The following is a 25,625-nucleotide window of genomic DNA, read 5'->3' on the forward strand; positions in this document are numbered from 1 at the left end:
TGGAGCTGTCTTCCTTGGGGTGGAACAAGGACACCGTAAGAGCCACCCACTGCAGTAGATCATCCGAGGTGTCGATTTTCTGGTGTCTTTGCGCCAGTTCCCATGCTCCCGTCTCGGCTGTGGTCCATCTGTGTAGGTCCTCCCACCACGTTGCCACATCGGGTGCCTTGGGGCTTTTCCAGGCCATAGCAATTCTTCTTTTTGCTAAGATGTACATGAGGTCTTTGAGTCTGTTCAGTGACCTGTTTTTTTTGTTCCTGGGGTATCGGCCCAGGATGCAGGCTTTGGGGGATTGCACGTCAAGCGTTATGTCCGCATTAGCTGCCCTGGTTTGGATCTGTGACCAGAAGGTTTGGATTGCCGGGCATCCCCAGAACATGTGGGCCATCCCCGCAGCGGGATCCAGGCATTTGGGACATGCTGCGGCGCTCGTGTCGTTGAATCTGGAGATGACACGTGGGGTGAGGTAAGCCCTATGAATAATGTAAAATTGTATGAGCTGGAACCGTGAGTTCCGGGATACTTTTTTGTGGTAGCGCGTCACTGCATCCCACTCTTTGTCTTCGAATCTCTCGCCGAGTTCAAGTTCCCACTTATCTCTACTCTTGAGACTTTGTTGCGTGGCACAGTTCAGTAGAGTTTCGTAGAGCCTCGAGGTTTCGTGGCCTCCCTCCGCCGCACTTAGTAGGTTCTCGATGGGTTCGTGGCCGGTGTCAAGGGTCTCCATCTCTGGCCATCGTTTTGTGAGTTTGTTCGCTGCTGCCCCGTGTAGGAGGAATTGACCGGGCGGTATTCCCGTAGTTTCTTGCAGTTCGGTGAAACTGAGAATGCCTCGGTCGTCTACCAGGTCTCCCAGGGTGGCTACGCCTAGGGGTTCCCATATGTTCCTGATCACTTTCAGGTCTTCTGGTCTGTGTGACATCATTGCGGCTATTGGAATTTGTGGGGAGTAGGGGTCCGCCAGGTTGGCGATTCTGCAGGCCCTCTTCCAGGTACGGATGCCCAGGTGAATTAGGTATGAGTCTCGGTGACTCCTCTCCGACTCAGTCCAGAGTAAGTCTCTAAGCAGCCATGGGGAGTTTCTGGGCTGTAGTAGGTGGGTATCTGTGGCTGCATCGTCCGCCATCCACTGTATTACATGTTTCAGTTGGCCCGCCAGATAATAGAGCTCAAAGTTGGGGATCAATCCTCTTAGTAATAGCACCAAAGTCTGAAGTTAGGTCTTTCATGTCTGCTTTAATAGTGGGGACATTCCTCACTGTAACAAAGCGGCCTCCTTGGACACTCAGGTAAGTAACTTCATATAAGCTTTCTTACAGGTCTCTTTAAGATGTTACAGAGCAAACCACTGGGTCCCATCACCCAGGCAGACTTCTCTCAACTGACACTGGATGGAACCTCGACACAGTATTCACACACTAACATTCCACTGTAGCATATAAACATTCTCTCAGCACATGCATACCTTGCAAGCACAATACAACACATCTCCCTTTCTTCCCAAGATACCACATACACATAAAGCACATCACAACACATCTCCCTCTTTGCACACACACTCACAGATCCACAAGGGGAACACTCTAACTGTGCATCCTTTTAAAGAGAGATGCAACTCTATAAACACTTTTGTGGAATTCCCCAACACACTTGATAAACATGCTAGAAGCGCGTCCCCCCCTCACTCCATTTGCGAACTTCCTTTCAGCACACTTCTAAATCTCGGGATACACATCCCTTACCTGTTTGTTACACTCTGCTCACACACACTTCTACGACTGGAGGCGCGACCACCCAATCCATGTGACAGCATAGCCACACTCACACAAACAGAGAGCGCAACCCTCTATTTGTGGGACACCTTAGCCACCTACTTCACTCATTTCATTACAGGAAGGCACGACCCTCCAACATTGTTGCATGCCATACCCACATACTTCACTCACTTCTTCACCGGAAGGCGCAACGCTCCAAGGACGGAACTTGACTTCAACTTCACTTCAAAATGGAAGGTGCTACCTTCCATTTGTATGTGGGACCTTAACCACATACTCAAACATGTATTTATCAGGAGTACAGTACGTGGAAGGTGCTACCCTCAACAGGGACGTCATTTGGGGGTCGCCAGAGGTCGCAAGTGCGACCTCTGAGGTCTCTTTTGCAACCTCTGACCTCTGGGGTCTCCCTTGCGACCTCTAAAAAAAAATATATATCTTTTTATTTTATTTTTTTGTAATGCAAGCTCCTGGGCTGTGGCCAGCACCATGTGGCTCTTTAAATCTGGAGTGGCGGCTAGCTTTCTTGTTCAGACCCCTTAAAAAATGAAGAAAAATAAGAACAGGAGTGCCACAAGTCTAACACTTTCAGCACTGACCCTAAATAAGAAAGAATAGGAATGTCAAAACATGTGTCTTTCTGGAATTCTATACAATAATTGCTTGAATCATTAAAGGTTTATTTCAGGCACACTTCAGGGGGTGAGTCACTGATTTAGTCTGTTCTTAAACGCCTCAACTCAGCCGTTCATCCTTCCGAGGTCAATAAATGGGTACCAACACAGGTTGGGTGATATTGGGTGTATATTACTTTTATGTAAAGCGCAAGTGCTATATACTAACACATCATTATCATTTGGTCATGGACGTCTGCTTGCATTCACAGTAATTTGGTAATATGGGCCTATACACACTGATCTTAACGGTACATATGGCGATCCATTATTGAATGAAATGTACATCACAATATAGTGATATCGTAACCATATTTTTCATAGTGTACAATGCTATGTGATGCCACTTCCTGTTTTGTCAACAGGTGAAAGGTCATGTTCCATCGCTTCCCGCAATATCACTTTGGGGTGGGGTCAAATGATATCACTTCCTGTGATGTCATCAGGGGGTCAAGGGTCGTGTGATGTCACTTCCGCTACCCCTGGCATTTTGGTGAAGTGACGTCCCTGTGTGAATGGTTACCTACCCATGCCTAACTATTAGTCAGACAGTGGTTTTCTATAGAGTTGGTTGCCCTTACTTTCCCCCAATGTTATTCCCATCAGTAATCCTCATTGATCTTAGTGGCCTTCTCCTTGTCTCAGTATTTCTTGGAAATGGGAAGGGGGAGATGAGGTGAGAGTGTAAACCTTCCTTTGAGATTAGGGGAAGTGTGTGTAAAGGGATAACCAGGTTTAAGTTGAGTTCTGGTCACCTTATCTGAATATTTCATGGGGTTATATGAATTTCTCCTGGTGTGTTCATCCTTATGGGAGGAAATTGTCCATTCTTTCCAGTCTGCTGCTGATCTACGGGTATAGGGTGTAAGGTGATTGTGCTAATGCCAATGATTTGGAGAGAATAATTCTTATTATGATTTATTGTTATTATAGGTCTCGCGTTTGGTACAAATTATCTCTTTTCATATTTGGTAGAGATGGAAACTAAATTCGTTTTGTTCTCATGGGAGGGTGTAAGTTTCCAAAGAGTTTCTAGTTTTCTTTTTTCAGTGCGGAGCAATATTAGCTCAGGGGTAAACCAAGAATTCACATGGGCTCATGGTTTTCCTTTGCACATTTTGAGAGGAGCTACTGAGTCAAAAGCTTTGATCATGGACGTTGGGTAAGGCATTAAGAGTCGGGATAATAAGGGGCGTGATTGCCTCAGCCGTGATATTCTGCTTGTTTCTGGTGAGGCATGAAGGTGCTGTGGGGCACGTTTTGTTATGAGCTGAGGCTGTAGTAAGCTGAAACTCGATACGGTAATGGTCTGTCCATGTTTGAGGTGTAATGCCATTTACTGAGATGTTGCAGTTTGATTCTGCTACCCAATAAAGGGTCCTTCCCTTCTCATGAGTGGGGAGGGTGATTATTTGAGAAGAACAAGTTACTTTCTTACCTGGTAACATTCTTTTGATGGGATGGTCCGACGACGTATTCGATATCTATGACAGGTAATGTCCAGAGCTGTGCTGCTTCAGAAAATCTTCGGCGTCTGCGTCGATGACGTCGATGTGCCGTCCCCGAGGACCTCCTCCGACGGCCGACGTCACCTGATGTGATAAGTAGGACGTACGAAGCCCATAGCCTCAGTTATAGTTTTTTCCCCCAGAACGTGTGCCACCAGTTTTCTGCTAGTCAGACACACAAGGCCTTGCGGAACGCAAGCTGCAATCGCAAAAGAAATTCTGCAGCGGGGAAGGTAGGGAGGGAGCGATATGGAATACGTTGTCGGACCATCCCATCGAAAGAACGTTACCAGGTAAGAAAGTAACTTGTTCTTCGAGGGGATTGGGTCCTCCGACGTATTCCATATCTATGACAGACTCCCAAAGCAGTACCAAGCAAAGAGGTGGGAACAGAATTTAGAACACAAATTTAGCATGCCCAATCAAATTGCGGAATATAGGACTGCCTTGCCAAAGGCCAGATCCTGCCCTCTGATGGAATCGAGGGAGTAGTGACGTACAAAAGTATGTACTGAAGCCCAGGTGGCTGCATCACAGATGTGACGAATAGGAACACCCCTCTGCAGGGCAGTAGACGCAGCCACTCCCCTGGTAGAATGGGCCCGCAAGCCGGGCGGAGGGTCCTTACCCGCCAAGCGGTAACACTCGGAGATAGCTAAAATAATCCAACGAGACAAAGTCTGTTTCGTCACAGCTTGTCTCAAACGCTTGCTCAGAGCGTCCGCCGTCTCGTTGCCGTCTCCGGCCAGATGAACAGCCGAGATCGAAACTTCCTGCTGGATGGCCCAGAACTCGAGCTGCATCGCCTCCCTGCACAGAGGAAGTGACCCTGCCCCCCCCCCATTTTGTTGAGGTAGTGCATGGCCACTGTGTTGTCCGTTAGAATCAGGACACTCTTTCCTCGCACAGTCGGCAGAAAAGCCTTCAGGGCTAGCCTGACGGCCCTCAGCTCCAACAGATTGATATGGAGTCTGGACTCCGACGGAGACCAACGACCGCTGACTGTCAACTCGTTGGCATGAGCTCCCCATCCCATCAGGGATGCGTCCGTCACGATCGTCGCCTCTGGCCAGGGCAGCCAAAATGGGGCCCCCGTCATCAGATTGCCTTCGACGGCCCACCACAGAAGGTCCTGGGTGACCGAGGGCGGAACCTGAACAGGGTCTGATAGCCTGCCGGAGGACTGAGACCACTGGAGCTTGAGTGCCCACTGCAAAGATCTCATCCGCAGACGAGCCTCTGGCACCAGAAGAATGCAGGATGCCATGAGGCCAAGCAGTCTCAAGAACTCGGACGCTGGGAGATTCTGGGCAAGTTGAAACTTGTGCACCATCTGCTGAATGTGAAGAGCCCTCACCTGGGGAGGAAAACACTGCCCCAGGGATGTGTCGAGCACTGCTCCGATGTACTGGAGCCGCTGTGTTGGTGTCAAATGGGACTTCTTTAAATTGAGGGAGAAGCCCAGCTTGTGAAAGGAGTGGCAGGTGACGGACAGATGATCCAGGACTTGCTCGGGACAGCTCCCCCTGATCAACCAATCGTCCAGGTAGGGGTCGACGTGAATCCCCCCTTTCCTGAGATGCGCTGCCACCACTACCATGAGCTTGGTGAAAACCCTTGGGGCGGAGGTCAATCTGAACGGCAGGACCCGAAACTGAAAGTGCGAGTCGCCAACCGCAAACCTCAGGTACTTCTTGTGCTTGGGATGGATCGGCACATGGAAGTAAGCATCCTTGAGGTCGAGAGACACCAACCAGTCCTGAAGTTGAAGGGCCTGGAGGACTTCAGAGAGAGTAACCATCTTGAACTTGTCCTTCCTGAGGAGTTTGTTCAAACCGCGCAAGTCCATGATGGGTCTCAATCCCCCGTCTTTCTTCAAAATAAAAAAATAAGGGGAATACCATCCCTTGTTCTTCTCTGCTACGGGCACCAGTACTATGGCGCCTTTCTCCAGAAGGGCTTGAATTTCCTGCGCAAGGAGCGGATCCGGACTCTTCAAAGAGAGGTTCCCAGGTGGATTGTCGTGAGGCCTCTGCTGAAAAGGAAGACAGTAGCCGTGGGTTATGATCTCCAGAACCCACACATCTGAAGTAATGACTCGCCACTCTACAAGATGCTGCGCCAGCCTTCCCCCAACCAGCGAACCATGGGACCTGGCCTCATGACTGAGTGGTAGTGGCTGCAGTGTTGCCTGAGGGCAAAAAGGCAACTGCCCGAGCGGCCTTGGCACCTCGAGTACCCTTGTTTCCACCTCTGGCACTCTTACAGTGGCCTCTTTGTCTGCTAGTTCCTCTCGCTTTACTGAAGGACGAGTAATAGCGAAAGGAACCTCCCCTCCATTGCTGTCCCCTAAGAGGAAAAGGCAGAGGTTGGCGAACTGCAGCGCCCAACGACTTCGCTGCAGCTTTGGAGGTCTGCAACCTCTCAAGGCTCTCGTCAGCCTTGCTGCCAAAAAGATGTTCACTGTCAAAGGGCATGTTGAGGAGCCGGGACTGCACATCGGGAGAAAACCCAGACTTCCACAACCACGCAAACCTGCTTCTTACGGTGCTCGCCGCCATGGATCGACTGGCACAATCTGCCATGTCCAAACCCGACTGAACGGCCTCACACATGGCATCCTTGCCATCCTGAACCATAGCAAGGAAACCATCCCGTTCATCCCCTTCGGGAATATGTTCAGCCGCTAATGCAACACAGTTACACAGAGTGTGTGTGAAACGAGACAAGGCACATATGGAGTTGGCCGCCTGAAGCGCCATACCCCCCTGAAGAAAACACTTTCTTCACCCAGGTTCAACGAACCGAGTAGAAAACAGCAAACTCCAAAGAGTCGAGGCGTACCGAGATTCACGAAGCGAACACGTTCGCGGAAAAAACGGAACTGAGGCTATGGGCGTCGTGTGTCCTACTTATCACATCGGGTGACGTCGGCCATCGGAGGAGGGCCTCGGGGACGGCACATCGACGTCATCGACGCAGGACGCCGAAGATTTTCCAAAGCAGCACAGCTGTGGACATTACCCGTCATAGATATGGAATACGTCGGAGGACCCCCTCGAAAAACCATGTTCGAACACAGTGTTAGCTAGGGAGTTAGCTAGAATGTTGTTGGGGTCGTTGTAGCCTAAATTGAAATCTCCTAGGATAAGAGTTTGCAAGGTGATTTTGATATTCTCAGAAAGTAAGGTCTTTATATCCTCTTCAAAGGCTTTTGAGGGTCCTGGAGGTCTATGGATAAGGTGAATTGAGGTGGTACTTTTGTGTGAGGTTTGGAGTTTAGCTGAGAGGATTTCGCATGAAGATAGTGATGGTGAGGGGACTAGTCTCATGTCAGGAGTGTTCCTGAAGATGAGGGCAATGGCTCCTCCTCTAGTTGTGGGCCTATCGGCTCTGGTGACAGAATAGTTGTCTGGAATGGCTAGTAGTAATGAGGGGCCTGCTGCTGCGTGCAGCTAGGGTTCTGTTACTGCTAGGAAGTCCAAGTTGTTGGATAGAATGGTGTCAGCTACCTCAGTAGTGTGGGCAACTAAATACCATATGTTAATTAAGGCTCCTTTCAGGGACTTGGTAGGATTGACTAATTTAGTGTTGATGGATTTAGTTTAGCTTAGAGTTTCTTGTTTGGCTGGCACAGTAATGTCAGTTTTGACTTGATTTGTGGCTACATACTTGCTGGAATGAGCAAAGTATATGGGCCGGGGCTTCTTGGGCCGGATCGCTGTAGTATTGGGGTGTGTTAGGGAGAATTCTCTCTTTAGGCTGAATTTCCTAACCTAGTGAGTCCCCCAGCAGCTTTGCTGGATTTCTGGAGTTTGTTTTTTTTCTCCTGCCAAGAGTGAGACTCTTTTTCTCCCACTCTTGGACATGATTTATGGTGTTCCTTTGACTGTTAATGTGTTTTATGGGCTATAGGGTCCTTAACGCCATAGGGTCTCATGTTTTTTTACTATGTGTGTTACACAGCACCCTCCGTGTAGTAACACAGGGGTGTCATAGTGACACCCCACCATAGACTCCATACCCTGGGACTGACTACTGTCTCCCAGGGCATGTAAAGTCACCATTGGCTTTACTAGTCCCAAATTAATAACAGAACCCAGTACAAACCATCATATTGTGGATGTACTGGTCAGGGCAATTCGATTGCCCCGGGGTCTGCTAGTCGAGGGGGCACGTCTCCGTCCCCCCTGATCGAGTTTTGGCTGGTGGCAGTGGATACTACTTTTTATATTCGTCCGCGAATATATCCCTATGGGATTTTCCCATTGTTCGAGGCTATCAACTTTAATTATTTAATTCTCACAGCCTCGAACATACCGCCGGTTTATTTATTTAATATTAATTCGTCGGTTGGTATTTTTTGCCAGGACTCGATTCTAAAATGGTGTTTGTGTTCTCTTCTTTGACTCCAACCCAAGTCGAGCCCTTTGTTCCACCTTTTGGCGGGCTTCTCCACAGAAGCCTCCAAAAGTGGTGCCACTCTGTCTGGGTACCACAGGGGGTGTCGGAGGGGGTTTAGGCACCCTGGACTGAGTTACCTTGGTAACTCAAGTCGCATTCTTGTGTGATTGGCCCAAGTGGTGAGCCGGCCGGCTCACCACTTAGCATGTTTGATTGACAGCTAGGCTGAGTGAATGGGGGTGTGCTGCATAAAAGCAGGGCTTTTGGGACTGGAACTTCAGAAGTTGCCACAGGACCTGAGAATCCGACGAGGGAGAAGCTGAGCCGACCTACCACGACGACACCACTGGTGGAGCCCTGCGGAACCGACTCACCACTTCCCGACGACAGAGAAGATCTCCCGGCTGGAGAGGCTTCTTCCCCTGACTGGTGGGCACAACCAGTTTACCTTCTTCTCTTCGCATCCCAGGCCGTCTTGTGGTCGAATTGCCCATGCCAAGCACCCCGGCAACCGGATAGCCACTTACCACTGGACCGCGAATAAAAGGACCACTCCTTTTACCTGAGAACTCCGCGGCTGGTTTCTTCCCTGGCAGTGCAGCGGACTCCTGTTTTCCTCCCCGACGAGATCCTCTCTTCCCCCGGACGAAGCACAGGCTTGCATCCGCTGCCAGGAACAACTGCCCCCGCTGGAGTATTCTCACCACTTTAAGGTACCGTGTCCGCCAGGCCTCCCTTTCTAAAGATTGCTACAAGGTAATAATAACCCCTTAACCTTCTGGACTGGGCTGGCCGCCTTGACCCTCTAACTGGTCCCTTTCTTTTGGTCCAACTCTTTTTGAACCTTTGCAAGACTCTTGTGCACTGCAACCGTGTTACCTTGGACACATTTAGTTTGATCCTCTTAAAGTGGATCCAGCCTACTGAACTCTAACTTCACGGTTTTACTTTGCCTTCCTCTCTTATTGTGTTCGTGAAAAAGTGTTGGGATCTGTTTCAATTTATACTCTGCTTTTCTCTCCCTTTGTAAACAAATTATTAGAGTGCCATCTGCGTTAAGCACTCACCGCTGTCTGAAAATAAGTGGGACTTTACTAAAGAATTGTCTAATATTCTTTTGAGGGAGTGCATATCTTTTAATGACCGTGTTTCTGAATTGCTTACTATTAGTGCGTGTTTTTCTAGATGTGGTTTTAAATAAATAATGTTATCTCTTTTACACCAAGCTCTGGTCCGTGTTTACTTGTTCTACTGTGTTCTTTTTGACCTATTGTGAATACTCTGTATACTGCCTAACTCTTCCTGAGGGAAGTCTGACTGCTCAGCCACAGCTACCAAGTGAATCTGTGTGGTACAGACTGCTACCAAGTGGGTTTACTGCCAAACACCTGTAGTCTTAAATCTTTTGCAGTGGTCCCAGAGGAAACTGCACAGGTTTCTGCCTAACAGGGTGTGCATGGCCAGCGTGGCTACCATTAAGTGTACCCTGATGGTAAAAGAGTAACCTGGTGCGTACTCTGGAATTTCTGTATTTGGTGCTAGGGTGGGTGGATGGCAGGTTGATAATATAGTTTGTGGTACTCCTGTCAGTGGAGGGGTTGGGGGTCGTCTCCTTATTGGTCCCCAGAGTATTTAAGAGCCGTTTTGGTAAAAAAAATGGTTGGTTTGATTTTAGCATCTATGATGGGGATATTTAGTGCTGGAAGGAATAGAGAGGCCTTGATTCTGTTGTCAGCATTGCTAGGGAGGAGCATGATAACAGTCAGCAGTGGTTTGAATGATGTTAGCCAGTGGGCGATAAGTACAAGGGCAGGTAGTAGTCCGAATGCGCGAGGAAGGCACTATGGGAGTGCTCAGCTGGTAGGTGAGTAAGAGCAGTGGAGAGGCTGTAGTTAAGTAGGAAGGTAGCTCTAATGAGGATGGGCCTGTCCAGCAGGTATTCACTATGACAGTTCAGGAGATAGGCTAGTGCAGTAAGTAATCATAGGTCTAGAGGGTCAGAGTGTGGGCAAGGAAAGCGAATCGCTACGTCGATTCTGGACAAAATGGACGGGTCCGGGATTAGCTGCAGGAAACAGATGTAGCAGCGGCCAGGTTAGAATCAGCATACAATCATGTCATACTAATTCCGAAAATATACTATTCAAACATATATTCATTAGTCCAAAGCAGTTCAAAAGGGCTTGGAAAATATAATATTCAAACATAGATTCGCTATTCAATGCAGTTCAAGAGGGCTTGGTCTAACGTATATTCACCAGGCAAACATGGATGATATAAAACAGGGTAGGCTAGTGCAGAGCTAGTGCTAATACATAGTAGTCTGAACCTGAATACAAAATGAAGTGGGAAAATAACTATCTGAAGATGGTGTAACTGCAGGGACATAATCAGAGGGGTGAGGGAAATGTCAAGGAAAGTGGCTCTGCTGTTTTAGGTGGTGAATGAATACTGAACGAGTTACATACCTTATGCATAACAATCATTCGGATTGATACAACGCCTCCTGTGCAGATTCCCTACCTTTTAAGTGTCCAGCCTACCGGCTGGCACCTCAGGACAATTTGAATCATGCTTACATGGTGGCGGATGGTAACATCCTTGTGTATAGGAAGGTTATAAATGATTTATCATATCATATCCATACCCCAAGTATGAGGGATGGGTGCCTTGCGACAGCCACCAGAAGTGACGGTGCCCAGGCTCAGTGTTGCACCTTGCCACAGTCCTATGAGTCTCACAAATAGGATTCAAAGCTTTTCAAGGATAGCCAGGGCAGATGGGGAGGTAGATAAGGATTTGGTCGAGAAAACATTAGAACCAACATTAACCATAATGCAAAGAACTTGTTTTTCTAATAGATACTATGTTCTCTGCAGATGCTTTATCCTTGAAAGACTATTCCAAAAGCAGCTGACACATTTGGAAGGTGGGTTCTCAGATACACCGGAAAGAACAGAAAATATTTGCAAACAAAGATGTGATGCACTTTATATCTTAAATACAGGGTCTCCACCCTAGCGTCTCATTCCAGAGAATAGTGTGCTGCACTGCAACTCTCCAGGAAAGCGGTTTTAGGAGCCGAGTTAAATGTGCGGAAAATGCGTTTTTCTTGCCACATTTCTGACTTTGGTGGGGTTTCTGGGTAATAGATTCTGGGTCGATTTGCGCCAGTCAGACCTCTGCGGATTCCCACAGGTGTCCTCTTTTCGGAAATGCATGGGGTTCCCTGTTTTCATTGGTGGCTTGGACACCCAAGAACCATACCTGTATGGTGTGCCCGTCTGGAAAAAGTGTGAAATTCAGCTGTTAGAACAGACTTGGGGGTAGGGGTCTTTTAGGCTTTCCCCTTGGCGCCCAGGTAGGTGCACCCCCACATGTGAGATACTGTTTTCATCGGGACACGTGTGGGAACGCGGGAAGGTATGACATTTGCTGTGTTTGTGTAGTTTTCATAATGTTTTGACCCATTTGCTGGTGCCCTTTGTCACACAACCCTTTCATTTCCCAAATGTGCCCTACATTTAGTCGCTGATTTAGGCACCATACACTTTTGTAACCTGCACAAGTCACCTACCCTTGAAAAGGTCTACCTGCGCTCTTGCAAAAAATGTATGCTTGCCGTTCCACACCACATTGGTTTTCACATGCTAAGTACATCTGTTCAGGCTGTAAGCATAAAACTCCTGTGTACCATGGCTCAGTGTTTGGCTTGTAGTATTGTTTGTTTTGTGAAACACTACAAAAAATGTGCGCTTTCCTAACTGCAAGAGTCAGGGGAATGTAGCGGAGCATTGCTTTTCACAAAATTCATAGAAGCCATTGCCGTACCAAGCCAACCATGTCCACCACAAACCTTTTTTTCGGTCATTTTCCCGCTTTTTCCCCAATCTATGGCATTTTCTTCTACCTAGTTGTTGCCCGACCTGCGCAAATCACCCATTCCTAAACTTGGAATTTTGTCTACTTTTCAGAAATGTATGCCTTTCTGTCCTCCAATTTGGCTTTCCTACCCGTTTCTTCCATTCCGTCCATGCATGTCCAATTGGCAAAAATGGCCAAAATCACCTACCTCTCACAAAATGGTTGATAACCACATCAAAATATATTTTTTTCGTTTCCACTTAACCTGTTCTTGAAAGCAATGAAATTGGGGAATTCAGCACAGCAAACCATTTGTTCCTAGCTCTTACAAGGAAAAAAACACAGGCTTCTTTGAACATCATTTTATTCGCATTTTTTGAAAAAGCACAACTTTTTCACCCTTTTTGGTTATTTTGTCTCACCCCCCTACAGCAACCTAGGATTCCTGGGTGGCGTTACGACCGCCTACATGTGGGAAAAAAAAGGGGTTAGATTTGGCCAAGATATCTCATGTAAAAAAAAAGTTACAAGGCATTGAATGGCGACATACCATTATCAAACAAAAAGGCCTTGGCACTGGGGATGGGGAGGAATACCCATGGCAGTTAAAGGGTTAAAGGATTTGTACACCAGTTGAACATATGTGAAGGGAGCTCCTGATATATAGGGACAAGATCCTCATATATAATTTGGAGTGATCCGATGGGACAGAAGGGAACATTTTTACACCGTGGCCAGCAGCAGGCACACACGACAAGGGCATCATAGAGCATATGTATACACACTTGTTATCAACTTACAAGGGCAAAAAGCTGAAAAGGAGGTATATTAGAGCTCTGGAAGCTCAACAACAAGGTAGAAAGACAGTGGGAGGGGATGAAGTTAATGGGAAACCCCCTTTAGTAGCCTCCGCTCCTCCAATATCCAGAGACAGCACAAGCTGTGATGCCTGCGCAGTCATCAACCCAGCCCCCAGATCAAGAGAGCACAAAGACGCCACAGGCTTCAGCGCCTACACAGCCAAAATATCCGCCCTAGGTGGAACCTATCCTGTAAAACCTGCTGCGGGATATACAAATCCCCAGTATAAACCCCAAGCAGAACCAGAATCAACGGTATTACGGGGAGCCCCTAGAAACACTCTGGAGACAGACATCCTATACTAACAAAGCTAGAAAATAAAACCTGCATGGCTCTAGAGGGATCTAGAGGTAGGAATTCAGAAAACAGAGTAAGAGCTTAAGAGGGTAACAAAGAGAAGGGACAGAGGGACAATGCCCTGTGGTTAATGCTGACACATGGTCAGCAGGGTAGGTGTTGTTAAAGATAAACAGAGCTGTGAAAATAGAGACAGGGGATGACATGCAGTTGGATGGGAGATGTGAGGGAAGCTCGATGCGTAGAGGACAGACCAGACAACCCTTCTATTATGCCTCAGTAGCCACTGAAAGTGATGAGGATCAGGACGAAGATGAGGAAGATGCTTACGAAGAACCAGCATTATACATTAATTCGATTCAGGATATGTGGGGGGAAGAGACCGGCGAAGCATGGGATAAAACCATACCAATATTCTATCATGTATTACGCAGGGGTCTTCGCACAGAGGTACAAAGGGAGTAGAGAAAATAGTGGGCATAGAAGTTAAAACATATGGGGAAATCCAAGCGCACATAGTACATTATTGCAAGCGCGAGAAAGAGAAAGAAAAGGGAGAGCAAGCACAGCGAGCAGAAGCAAAATGAGTGCAGAAAAAGCTAATTATGGAAGGTGCAGTGGTCACAAATGCTATAGAAGGGCGTTAAGAGCAGGAGCCCCAACAAGGAAGGACAGGTAATATGGGAAATGATAGCAGAAATATGAGAGCGGTACAAGGAGCACAAGGTAAATCACAAAGAGGGGAAGGATTTGGAGGTTCCAGACAAAGATTTGAAAAGTGGGACATGTGTTGCGAGACTGTAGGAGCAGGCTGGCGGTACCATCCAGGTGCGCCCAAAACTAGTATCTACCCTATGACTCATACAGGGAAGCAGCATAGGGGGGGATACGCCCAGGGTCTGCAAAACCACAATATCCAGGCCCAAAGCAGATGGGGGCCCCACACAGGGACGGCCCATTCAGTACCAAACTTCAAATATCGCACAGAACGCCACGCAGGTGGCAACAATGCACGCAATTACACTGCCTGGGAACAGAAGACACTGCCTCGAGGGACAGTAACAGTTTACACAGAAGTGAGCATCATGGGAGACAACACATTCCCACTCCCAGGGACAAACATGAATTCAAAAAAGGTTATCCCAGAGGGAGCACCAACATGTCCGGTACCATCTGTCACCCGGACCCAGAAATGGAACCTAAAGTGGAAGTGAATATAGGAGACAGAATGTTTACCATCATGCAGGATACAGGAGCAACAATATCTTGTATAAAGGAGGGAAGGGTCCTATTAACCAAGAAATGCATGGACACGCAGGGATTATCTGGGGTTATAACTAAGGTTCCTTTTACAGAAGATTTACATATCACTACAGGGGCACAGGGGATGCTGGTACCATTATTGTACAGCACTGAGATGCCAGTAAACTTGCTGGGCAGGGATCTGCTAAGACAACTAAACATGACAATCACACACAAAGAAATAGAATGCTCCACACCAGGCATGCACTATACTAGAGTTGCAGCAATAGTTCAAACACTATGCAGCACTAATGCAATTCAAGCACTACACTCGCATGAGCAAATGTTCATGCATGCAGTGACCATTCTCATTGGATGGCTCCCAGGAGTCCAAAACGTGATATTTCACCTGCCAGCAATTTCTATTCAGACCAGCAGTCCCACAGGAAAGAGCACCAGGAACAAAGTTCATTTTACACAGATGAAGTGATTACCAGAAAAGATGCCTTCATTCCCACAGGCATAGATGAAGAAGGGATAGAATGGCGCACAGTACTATTGTAATTTATGCATAGACCTCACTCTACCATTAAGAGAAATAACTCACAAACATTTATTTGCAGACACAGAATCAGAAGGGGAAATATCGTTTGAAATGTACATACCCTATCACATGGTGATTCAACACAGAGAGGTGCCACAGACAGTACTGGAGGCAACAGCACCAGCCACACAATTAGATGAGGACTTAGCAGGCAGTTCCTAAAAGACTTTTGAGAGAAAACCCCATGATGTAGGGTAATTGAACAGCATAGAAGCAGTGAAGATCGAACTAAAACCAGGTGCAATACTCCCTGGAGTGAAACAATATCCACTGTCCAGGGAAGCAAATGAAGGAATATGACATGCATTACTCGCCGTATTAGCATTTCTGATGATTGTAACTGCTTAGATCCACATCATTCTGTGCAGATAGTCAGACATCTAGTGGTAATCGCAGATTATTGCATCTTGTCTTTCGAGGATCGAAAGGGGACGTCAACATGGGCGTGCTTGTAACACTATCCCTAACGTGACATGTAGTGTATCCAAAATCCTTCACGTGTCGAGGTCTCTCTGGTTGTGTTTTTTCTGCCATGAGGGAGCCTTATGACTAACGTGAGTGAGTACAGATAGAGAGAGAGAATAGTAAGAGGTCTGTGTTCCTTCTACTCCGAGCGGGGAGGAAGGGTGGGCGTATGTGAATCTAAGCAGATACAATCATCATAAATGCTATTACGGTGAGTAATGCATGTCTTCTGATGCTTGTGAATCTGCTTAGAGTCACATGCTGTGATAGACTAGCGAGCAGTGCCCAGAGTTGGGGTGTGAGAAGGAACAGTAGTAAAGAGATTTCTCAGTATAGCTTGTACCACCTGAGAATCAGACGTAGAGTATCTAGGCAGTAGTGTTTTGTAAAGGTGTTTATAGAACTGCAGGTCACTGCTTTGCAAATGGATTTGAGAGGAACATTTGCAATGAATGCTATGGAAGCCCCAGTGCCCCGAGTAGCATGTGCTCTAGGCATGAAGGGCAGATCTCTCTTGGAAAGAGTGTAGCAGAGTGTGAGGCCGTTGACAATCCACTGTGAGATGGCGTACTTAGAGACAGGGCCCCCTTCTCTACCAGCAGCCACTGAAACAAAAAACTGATTAGTCTTTCTTAGTGGTCTCGTCTTTTCCAGATAATATTTTCCAGTCATATATTGTGATGTGATGCCCTGCGCACATCAAGTGTGTGTAGTCTTCTTTCTGCCACGTTAGTGGGGGTTCTGGAAGAAGGTGGGTAGTTCTATTGATTGGTTCACATGGAAATTTTAAATGAATTTAGGCGTAAACCTAGGGTGAGTGCGCGAAACCACCATATCTTTGTGAATTGTAACAAATGGGTCTTGAACTGAAAGGGACTGTAATTCGCTAACTCTTCTTATTGAAGTGATTGCCACTAGGAAGGCGGTCTTGTAAGTGAGTGCTTCAAGGCTAGCCTTACGCATAGGTTCAAAGGGAGATCCCATTAGTCTAGTAATAACACATTTAGGTCCCATCCGGGAGCTGGGTTTGAAATTGGGGTATGAAGTCTTTTGACCCCTTCCATAAATGCCTTAATCACTGGGATCTTCCACCACATCTTTATTTGGGAAGTAGTGTTAGCTGAAAGTGCAGCCAGGTGGACCTTCAGGGAATTAAAAATCAGACCAGAGTCGAGTAGATGAGTCAGGTATAAGACAATATGGTTGGAGAGCAGTCTAGGGGATTGATGCTCTTAGAATGGCACCAGATAATTAAGTGTTTCCATTTATTGGAATAGCAATGTCTGGTGTTCGGCTTTCTTACTTCTTTAAGAATGTCCATGCATCTTTGAGGAAGTTGGAGGTGCCCAAACTCAATGATTTCAGGAGCCAGGCCACTAAGTTGAGAGTTTGCGGGCAAGGATGGAGTGCCTCCCCCCCGTCATGTGAGAGCATGTTGTATGGGAAAGGTAGCTTCATCGGAGGAGCGACTAACATCGCCATCAGATGGGAGAACCAGGGTTGGCGGGCCCACATAGGGGCCACCAGAATCATTGTGACTGGTTCCTGGTGCATCTTGTGCACTATCTTGTTGAGTAGGGGAGTCGGGGGAGAAAAGTGTAGACAAATTTGCGTGACCATGTCATCCAGAGACCGTCCCTCTTGGAGCGGTTCTGGGGGTACCTGGAGGCTTAATCTTGGCATAGTGCATTCTCCAGAGTTACGATCAACTCGATCTCTGGGAACCCCCATTCTGCAAATACTTTGCCGACGATATCTTTGTGTAATTGCCATTCGTACTCTGAGCGTGTCTGCCAGAAGACGAGTTCCCCTGGAACGTGTTGAGACAGGCGGAACATCCCGTGTTTGAGAGCCCACTTCCAAATGTTCTTCAACAGTGTGGATAGCCCTGGAGAGTGTGTGCCCCCCTGTTTGTTCAGGAAATACATGGCTGTGGTGCTGTCCGTGAGGACCAGTACTGTTTTCCCCTGTAGGTGCGTCTGAAAATCTTTTAGGGCCTTGAACACTGATAACAAAACAGGTTTATGTGGTTGGATGCTACTGCTGTGGACAAATGCTGTGCGATGAAGGAGGTGAGCCCCCACCACGTCAGAGATGTGTCCAGGTTGTCATCCAAGCACCGGCTCAGGGGGAAAGGAAAGGAGACACTCAACAAATTGTGAATGCCACAATTGCAGCACTATGGGGTGAAGGAAGACGGGGACAGACAATGGGGTGGGGAGGGACAGTACCCCAACCCACAGTGGTAGTATGAAAGAGCACCAAGGGGAAGAGGAGGATTTCGAGGAGCAAGAGGAGGCGGCTTTTGGGGGGATTGGGCCTCAGGGACGAGTATTGGGAACATCACAGTGCGGGAGATGGGGGCAATTTGGAAGGGAATGCAGGAACAGGCCTGGATGGGATTTAATTTTGGGCCATCACCTTCAGGGCAGGGATTCAAAGGGCCTCAAAGAATGGGACACCAGCAATTTGGGCGAGGGGTCAAAATCAGTTCCTTTATGGGGCTGACAGGCAAAGGCAACTTGGGCTACAACCACAGCAGGGTGAGGGAACACAGTTCAACAGGATGGCAGGGGGAACAGGCGTTACAATGACGGCGGGGGTGGCCCTTTTTCATTACCCAGGACAAATGCGTATTCCGATTAGGACAGGCCACAGAGATCACTTGTGTGTCCAATCCTATTGACAACTGCACACCCTGAAGAAGAGCCCTTGGTGGAGGCGGAAATAGGAAACAAGCAATTTATATTTATGGTAGATTCAGGTGAGACTAAATCATACATTATGAAGGGGGACTTTCCATTATCAGGTACAACTCTTGACACACACGGATTCTCTTAGGCTATTTCAACGGTTACATATACTGAGGCGCTTGATATAAAAGTGGGAGGGAAGGTAGTACAAGACCCCTTGTTATATTCAGAAAGTTCTCCTGTTAACTTGGTGGGTAGGGTTCTGCTCAGTAAACTGAAAATAACGAGATCATTCACAGATCAAGGGGTAATGTGTTCCACTCCAGGGATGTGTGTAGCTCGAGCAATGGTAATAATCAATGCAACATCAAGGGAGTCAGTAGTCTGTGGGGTTCCTGTGGTCCCAGACATATGTATCTGGGGTATCAAGGTATTAGCAAAAGCAGTGCCTCAAACTGCGACAAAAGTTTGGCGAGGGCCCACAGATTTTATTTTCCGACAAATGGTGCCACCCGAGATGGTGGCATGGACAATATTAGATTTGCAAAGACTAGTAGTGTCAGACAAAAGAGTAGTCCTGATTGGAACAGACCAGGATGGGTGCGAGTGGCGCACAGTACTATGTGTAGACCAGACAGTACAATTGAAGGAAATGACTTGAGTTATTTGAGGACAGTGAGCAAAATAGGGAGATTATTTTGGAAATCTGTATCCCCTGTGATATCATGGTGCAGCATAGGAAAGTACAGTGCCCCCTGATGGCAGTGGTGACCCCATCTTTATTTTTTGAGGAGCACATGCGATATGTGCCAACACAATTATGGGCTGTTAATCCACATGATGTTGGGTTACTGAGAGATGTGACCCCGGTACAGATTACATTGAAGTCAGATGCCTGGCACAATCTTCCAGTATGTGGATGATCTGCTGGTATGTAGTGAAAATGAACAACGGTGCAGGAGGGATTCAGGAGGGATTCTGCTGCATTATTGCAATTGCTGGCACACAAAGGGTATAAGGCAGATAAAAAGAAACTACAATACTCCAGGCCCTTGGTGTCTCTGCTTCTTCTTCTCCCCTTCTGTTGGCTGATTCGCTCCACACCACTGTTTCCGCATCCACCCATTTCTGAAGGTCATTTCAACCTTTGTGTGGCAAAAAAAAGACACCCCGAATCGTTCTCAGTAATTTGATGTTACCCTCGGATAAGGGTGGGATGGGGCTTCCAAACTTTTTGATATATTTTCAGGCTGTGTAAATTAGAATCATAAAAGAATGGTCCCTGAATTTATCTGAGAAAAGGTGGGCACAAATGGAATTGGCTTTGGGTGGCCCCAATTAAATGAGGTTCTATGGATGCCAAGAGTGGATTGCCCCACGAACATACACCTGAGTGAAAATATGCCCATGGTAGAACATACCTGTGATGAGGCAATCAAAAAACATGCAACAACAACTTATCCTTCACTGATTAGCCCTCTCTTCTTTAACCCACAATTTACCCACGGGTTGGAACCAAATGCATTTAGGGAATGGAAGAAGGCTGGTTGTGTGAAGCTGCGAGACATGTTTGAGGGAGACACAGTGAAATCATTCACACAATGTAAACAAGAATTGGGACTTCAGGAAAGATCTATGTTCCAATACTTCCAGGTGCAGCACTGGATTTGAGCTCCGCCGATTAAAGCTGAGGCCACCAGGTCATTAACACCATCTCAAAATTATGTGACATCTAATCCCAACCATAAGGCTTTAATCTCTAATCTATATAGGATACTGGGGTAAGGCTTACCCAAAACGAAAATGAGTTACAAAACACGTTGGCGAACTACTTTAGGTGAAGTGATCACTGATCAAGATTGGGAGAAACTCTGGCGTATGATCCCCAAATTTACTAGATCGATTCAGATTAAAGAATTTTGGCTCACACATATGGTGCAATGGCATTATACTCAAGCTTGACTATCGTTAATGAAACCTACTATATCTGACCAATGCTGGAGGGAATGCAGGCATATTGGGGATTGGGTACATGTATGGTGGAGTTGCTTGGGTTTAGTCCAATATTGGGGGGGATGTGTGTTAGGGAGAATTCTCTGTTTAGGCTGAATTTCCTAACGTAGTGAGTCCCCCAGCAGCTTTGCTGGATTTTTGGGGTTTATTTTTTTCTCCTGCCAAGAGTGAGACTCTTTTACCCTCACTCTTGGACATGATTTGAGTGTGTCTCTTTGACTCTAGATGTGTTTAATGGGCTATGGGGTCTTTTACTCCATAGGGCTTCATGTGTTTTTGTGATGTGTGTTACACAGCACCCTCAGTGCAGTAACACAGGGGTGTCATAGTGACCCCCCAGTATAGGCTCCATACCCTGTGACTGACTACTGTCTCCCAGGGCATGTAAAGTCACCATTGACTTTACTAGTCTCAAATTCTGAACAGAACCAGTACAAACCATCATATTGTGGACATACTGGCCGGGGCAATTCGATTGCCCCGGGGTCTGTTAGTCGAGGGGGCACGTCTCCATCCCCCCTGATCGAGTTTTGGCTGGACCACTTGTTAGGTCACCCTCCAGCCTGGCTACACATAACCAAATGTTTTTTCATTCATTGCTTTTGTTTTGGTTGTTATGTATGTACTACATGCTAATCACTTGTCACTATAGGTGGTGGTTACACAGTGTTTCTTTTAAACACTATCTTGTTTTGCAAATTATTTTGCCATAAACAGTTGCTTGAGGAAAAGTTAAGACTAAGAATTAACCCCCTTGCAAACTCTATTTGTGATTGAACCTCTTGCATTTTCTAATTGTTCTTTTCAACAAATACTTTTTTTCAAAAAAAAAAAATTACTGATGCATGATCACTAAATGCAACCAGCAGCAAAATACATTTAAAAAGCTGACAGATTGATATCTATTTGTGTCTGAAACTCCTTCTTGTGCATTTTCACATTTAAAGTGTTTCTGTACCTCTCTTGACATAATAGAAAAAACCTAGGCCTACTTAAGTCCAATAGTAGTCACCAGAAAACATTATACGTCAGAACAGACCCCCCCATTGTTGACCACGAGTTTTGGCTGGTGGCAGTGGATACTACTTTTTATGTTTGACCGCGAATATATCCCTATGGGATTTCCCATTGTTCGAGGCTACCAACTTTAATTATTTAATTCCTATAGCCTCGAACATAACGCCGGTTTATTTATTTAATATTAATTCTCCGGTTGGTATTTTTGCCAGAACTCGGTTCTAAAATGGCGTTTGTGTTCGCTTCTGTGACTCCAACCCAAGTTGAGCTCTTTGTTCCACTTTTTGGCGGGCTTCTCCACAGAAGCCCTCCAAAGTGGTGCCACTCTGTCTGGGGTACTTAGGAAGGGTGGAGGGGGATGTAGGCACCCTGGACTGAGTTGCCTAGGCAACTCAAGTCGCACTCTGTCCTGATTGGCCCAAGTGGTGAGCCGGCCGGCTCACCACTTAGCATGTTTCAGTGACAGCTAGGCTGAGTGAATGGGGGTTTTCTGCATAAAAGCAGGGCTTTGGGGACTGGAACTTGAGAAGTCGCCACAGGACCTAAGAATCCGACGAGGGAGAAGCTGAGCCGACCTGCTACGACGACACCACCGGTGGAGCCCTGCTGAACCGTCTCACCACTTTTCCCAACGACAGAGGAGATCTCCAGCCCGGAGAGCCTTCTTCCTTCGCCTGGTGGGGATAACCAGTCTGCTTCCTTTTTCGCTTCCTGGAGCATCTTGTGGCCGCCTTGCCTCTGCCAAGCACCCCGGCAACCGGGATACCACGGTTTACCACTACCGCGAACCAAAGGGTAGTACCTTTAACCGGAAAACTCTGCAGCTGGTTTCTTCCCTGGTAGTGCAACGACCCTCATCTTTCCTCCACGTTGAGATCTTCTCTTCCTCTGGACGACGCCGCAACTTGCACCCGCTGCCAGGAACAACTGCCCCCGATGGAGGATCCTTTCCACATAAGGTACCGTGTTCCGCCTGGCTTCCCTTGCAACCGACTGTACGGGGTAGATTTAGCCCCCGGCTTTCGAACCTGGGTTAGCCTGGGACACCCTGGCTAAACTTTTCTGAAACCTAACTAAAACCTTTCTGAACTCCCTGCCAGACTTTTTAAGCCTGTTGTCATTGTGTGATCTTGTGTGCATTTGTGCCCTGCTCTCTCCAAGAGTGAGCCCGGCCTATGGACTTTGGCTCACAAGTAACTTTTGACTTTCCTGCCTTGCTTAAGAGTTCCTAAGTATTAGTGTGGTGTATTTTCCTACATTCTGCCTTTTTCCCCTCCCTTTTTCGTTAACTTATTGGAGTGCCATCTATAGTTAAGTGCGCACCTCTGTCTGGAAATACGTGGTGTTAACTAAGACTTGTCTGATAAGGAAGAAGGGATGTATATATAATAATAGTAACTGTGTTTAGAGTGATTTACCATAATAGTGCTGGAGTGTTTCAATAAGTGTGTTTTTAAATAAATAATTATATACCTTGATACCAAAGCTCTGGTCAGTGTTTGCTTGTGCTATTGGATCTGAGTGCCTATTGTGTATACTTTGCATACTGCCTAACTCTTCTTGAGGGAAGTCTGACTGCTCAGCCACAGCTACCAGGTAAATCTGGGTGGTATAGACTGCTACCAAGTGGGTTTACTGCTAACACCTGTAGTCCTAAATCTTTTGCAGTGGTCCCCAAGGGAACTGCACAGGTTTCTGCCTAACAATGTGAACTCATGTATTTATGAGATGTTTTCTGTTCCAACTCTTTTTACGTTACGTACCACTCCTTGTTACTTTTGATTGATGATGATGATTTTACAAATCGCCCGAAGCAGCCCAGAAGTAACTGGAAACTAAGAGAATCACCACAATTAGCTGAAGCTTTGCAAAAGTGAGGAACTTTTTATCACTTGAATGTATGACGTATTCTTTACAGGGGGACCTCGCCATGTTCGCAGAAGACTGGAACACTGTTCTCAAATTTTGATATAAAGACTTTAACATTCAGTACTGCCCTCAAAGACTACGCCTGTTGGGAATTGCTTGAAATGTTCAAAAACGTGGTTGTTGGAAGAATCTACTCCTGTAATGCTCTCTTTTTTCGGTTGATGGTAAAGTGTACTCATGTAGCATTCAGGTGAGGGTCGGGGTGGGTGAGGTGGGGAGGTCGGGGGCAACTGTTTGTGATTTAACCTCGAAAAACCAATAAAAACTCATTTGAAAAAATCCAACACTTGCCAGCGTTAGTTATCTCTCTAGTATGGAGCGCCATGCTTAACAATAAGTGGCCTAATTAATACTATGCCTATGAGATTTACATGGAGTATTTACAAAAAGCCATTTGTGCGGTCATTATGTTTCTATTAAAACATTGGAGTCTGAGGTGGTTTACAGTTACAAATTGCTTTAAAAAACAAATTCTTAGCCAAACACATTTCCTGGGGCGGGTGAAGCGAGCAGCTGCCTGTAGAGCAGAGCCATAGAGCTCCAGAAGGTGCCCACCCAAGCAGTTGTTCAGCTTGCTGCTGGAGAAAAAGTTAAGCATTCCTTTGTTCCAAACAAAGGAATGCATATTCCATACACAGACGCTCTGATGCTCTGGAGACACACACCCTGTGACCCGCTCTCCAGCTTATTGCTCTTTGTGTTGGGTTGACAGAGCCTTTAAAGCGGAGGCAGTTGATAAGTGATGGCTCATCTAACAAATCATTGTTTTTACAGAGCATGTACTTAACATTTCATTGCTAAGAACTGAACACAAGGCATTTTTATTCTGAAAGCCAACAAAAAACATCAATTAGCTGACCAAATATACACATTTTTCGAATTAATGTGCCACAAAGAAAACGTTTAAAATTATGTTCTTTATTGTCATGTGTTTTTATTTGACACACCAACATTTATTTTTGTATATTATTTTTTAGTTACCTTTGGCCAGGGGTGGCCTGGCTTACATTACACCCGTGTTATCCTCACATCCAAAAACGTAAGATGTCCGAATGATTATGTCTGGTTCACGGTAACAAACATTTTAATGTTAGGGTGAGTGTTGTGAGTGCCGAGCCATGTGTGTAGTGTTTCACCCTGGGCACCAGGTTGGCTAGAAACTATCCTGTCCTTAGCATATTTTAATCACAGGTTTCGCTTGCATCATTGAAGCAAAATAAATTAAATCCAAATCTGCACTCAGGAGTACAAATTTGCCGTTTGGTTGCATCATGACAAACGCTTGATACAGTGGAAATCATGGTTCTTTAATCATTTAAATAGTGCTACCTTTAATAATTTAAAACAACAATCATGCATTTATAAGGAAAGCACACCATTATTTCTGGTAAGTCATGCTTACCTTTACATCAGTGCACAGTGACACAAGACCATGATTAATGTGCAGGAGGACAGAAAGAAAACTCTGGGCGTGCTTAGTCTGTGATTCCATTTTTTTTTTCCTCCGGGAACGATAGTTTGGATCAACAGTAGAAGCAAATTGCAATGTTTCTTCTTCAGATCCACTATCCTCATCTGTAATAAAACAAGAGAGGAATAGGAAAACATTACACTGAACTTATTGGTAAATTGCATGAAATTCACTAAACCCCTTTCAACTCACATTAGAAGGTTGGGAATCTGCACCAGACAATTACGTTGTACAGAACGCTGTGATTATTTACAATCGAGAACGCGTGTTCCACCCTGACTACCGGTGCCTCATTCCCGAAGCATCCATCTGTCGGTTTTACGTGCACAACCCTGCCACCCCATCAGCCCTCGCTCGTGCATCCCAAGTCCCCGATCCAACATTCGTCCTCCTGCCTCCTTCCTGAAACGACCACCTAAATGGAGGAGGGACTCTGGTTAGACATAGGGCTTTTACTTCCATCGCAGCAATGTAGTTTTATTATTTTTTAACAAATCCGAATCTACGGACTGTGATTGCTGAGGCATCGATTTTTTCTTGTCGTGACCTCGTGGGCAGATGGAGAAGCCCCAACTGACACTCACGGAATTCTCACCAGCAAGCATCCATCAACATTCAATTACTGCATACCCAACAGGGTCTCGATCCTTGAAACACTTGAGTATAGGCGCCTTATAAATCCCATATCATACCATATATCATGAAAAGCAAGGGTGGGAACCACAGGTTGTCCAACGTTCAGAGTAGGATGCAACCACTTTTTGGGTGCAGAGCCCAGGCTATCACACAAGGCCACAAGTCCAACACA

At 46.4% G+C, this 25,625-nt stretch overlaps 1 protein-coding gene across 6 annotated transcripts in view; it reads right to left on the minus strand.

Moving 5' to 3' along the window:
* Positions 1-25,625, minus strand: part of ATG2B (autophagy related 2B) — a 5,509,925-nt gene that overhangs the window by 2,898,507 nt on the left and 2,585,793 nt on the right. For all 6 annotated transcript variants that reach the window (XM_069637692.1, XM_069637689.1, XM_069637687.1 and 3 more), the window contains one exon: positions 24,749-24,921. In XM_069637692.1, the coding sequence (XP_069493793.1) occupies positions 24,749-24,921 (173 nt within the window). The remainder of the gene's footprint in view (positions 1-24,748; positions 24,922-25,625) is intronic.

Source organism: Ambystoma mexicanum, chromosome 14 (genome assembly GCF_040938575.1).
Source record: "Ambystoma mexicanum isolate Mex_15411 chromosome 14, UKY_AmexF1_1, whole genome shotgun sequence".
Lineage (NCBI taxonomy): Eukaryota > Metazoa > Chordata > Amphibia > Caudata > Ambystomatidae > Ambystoma > Ambystoma mexicanum.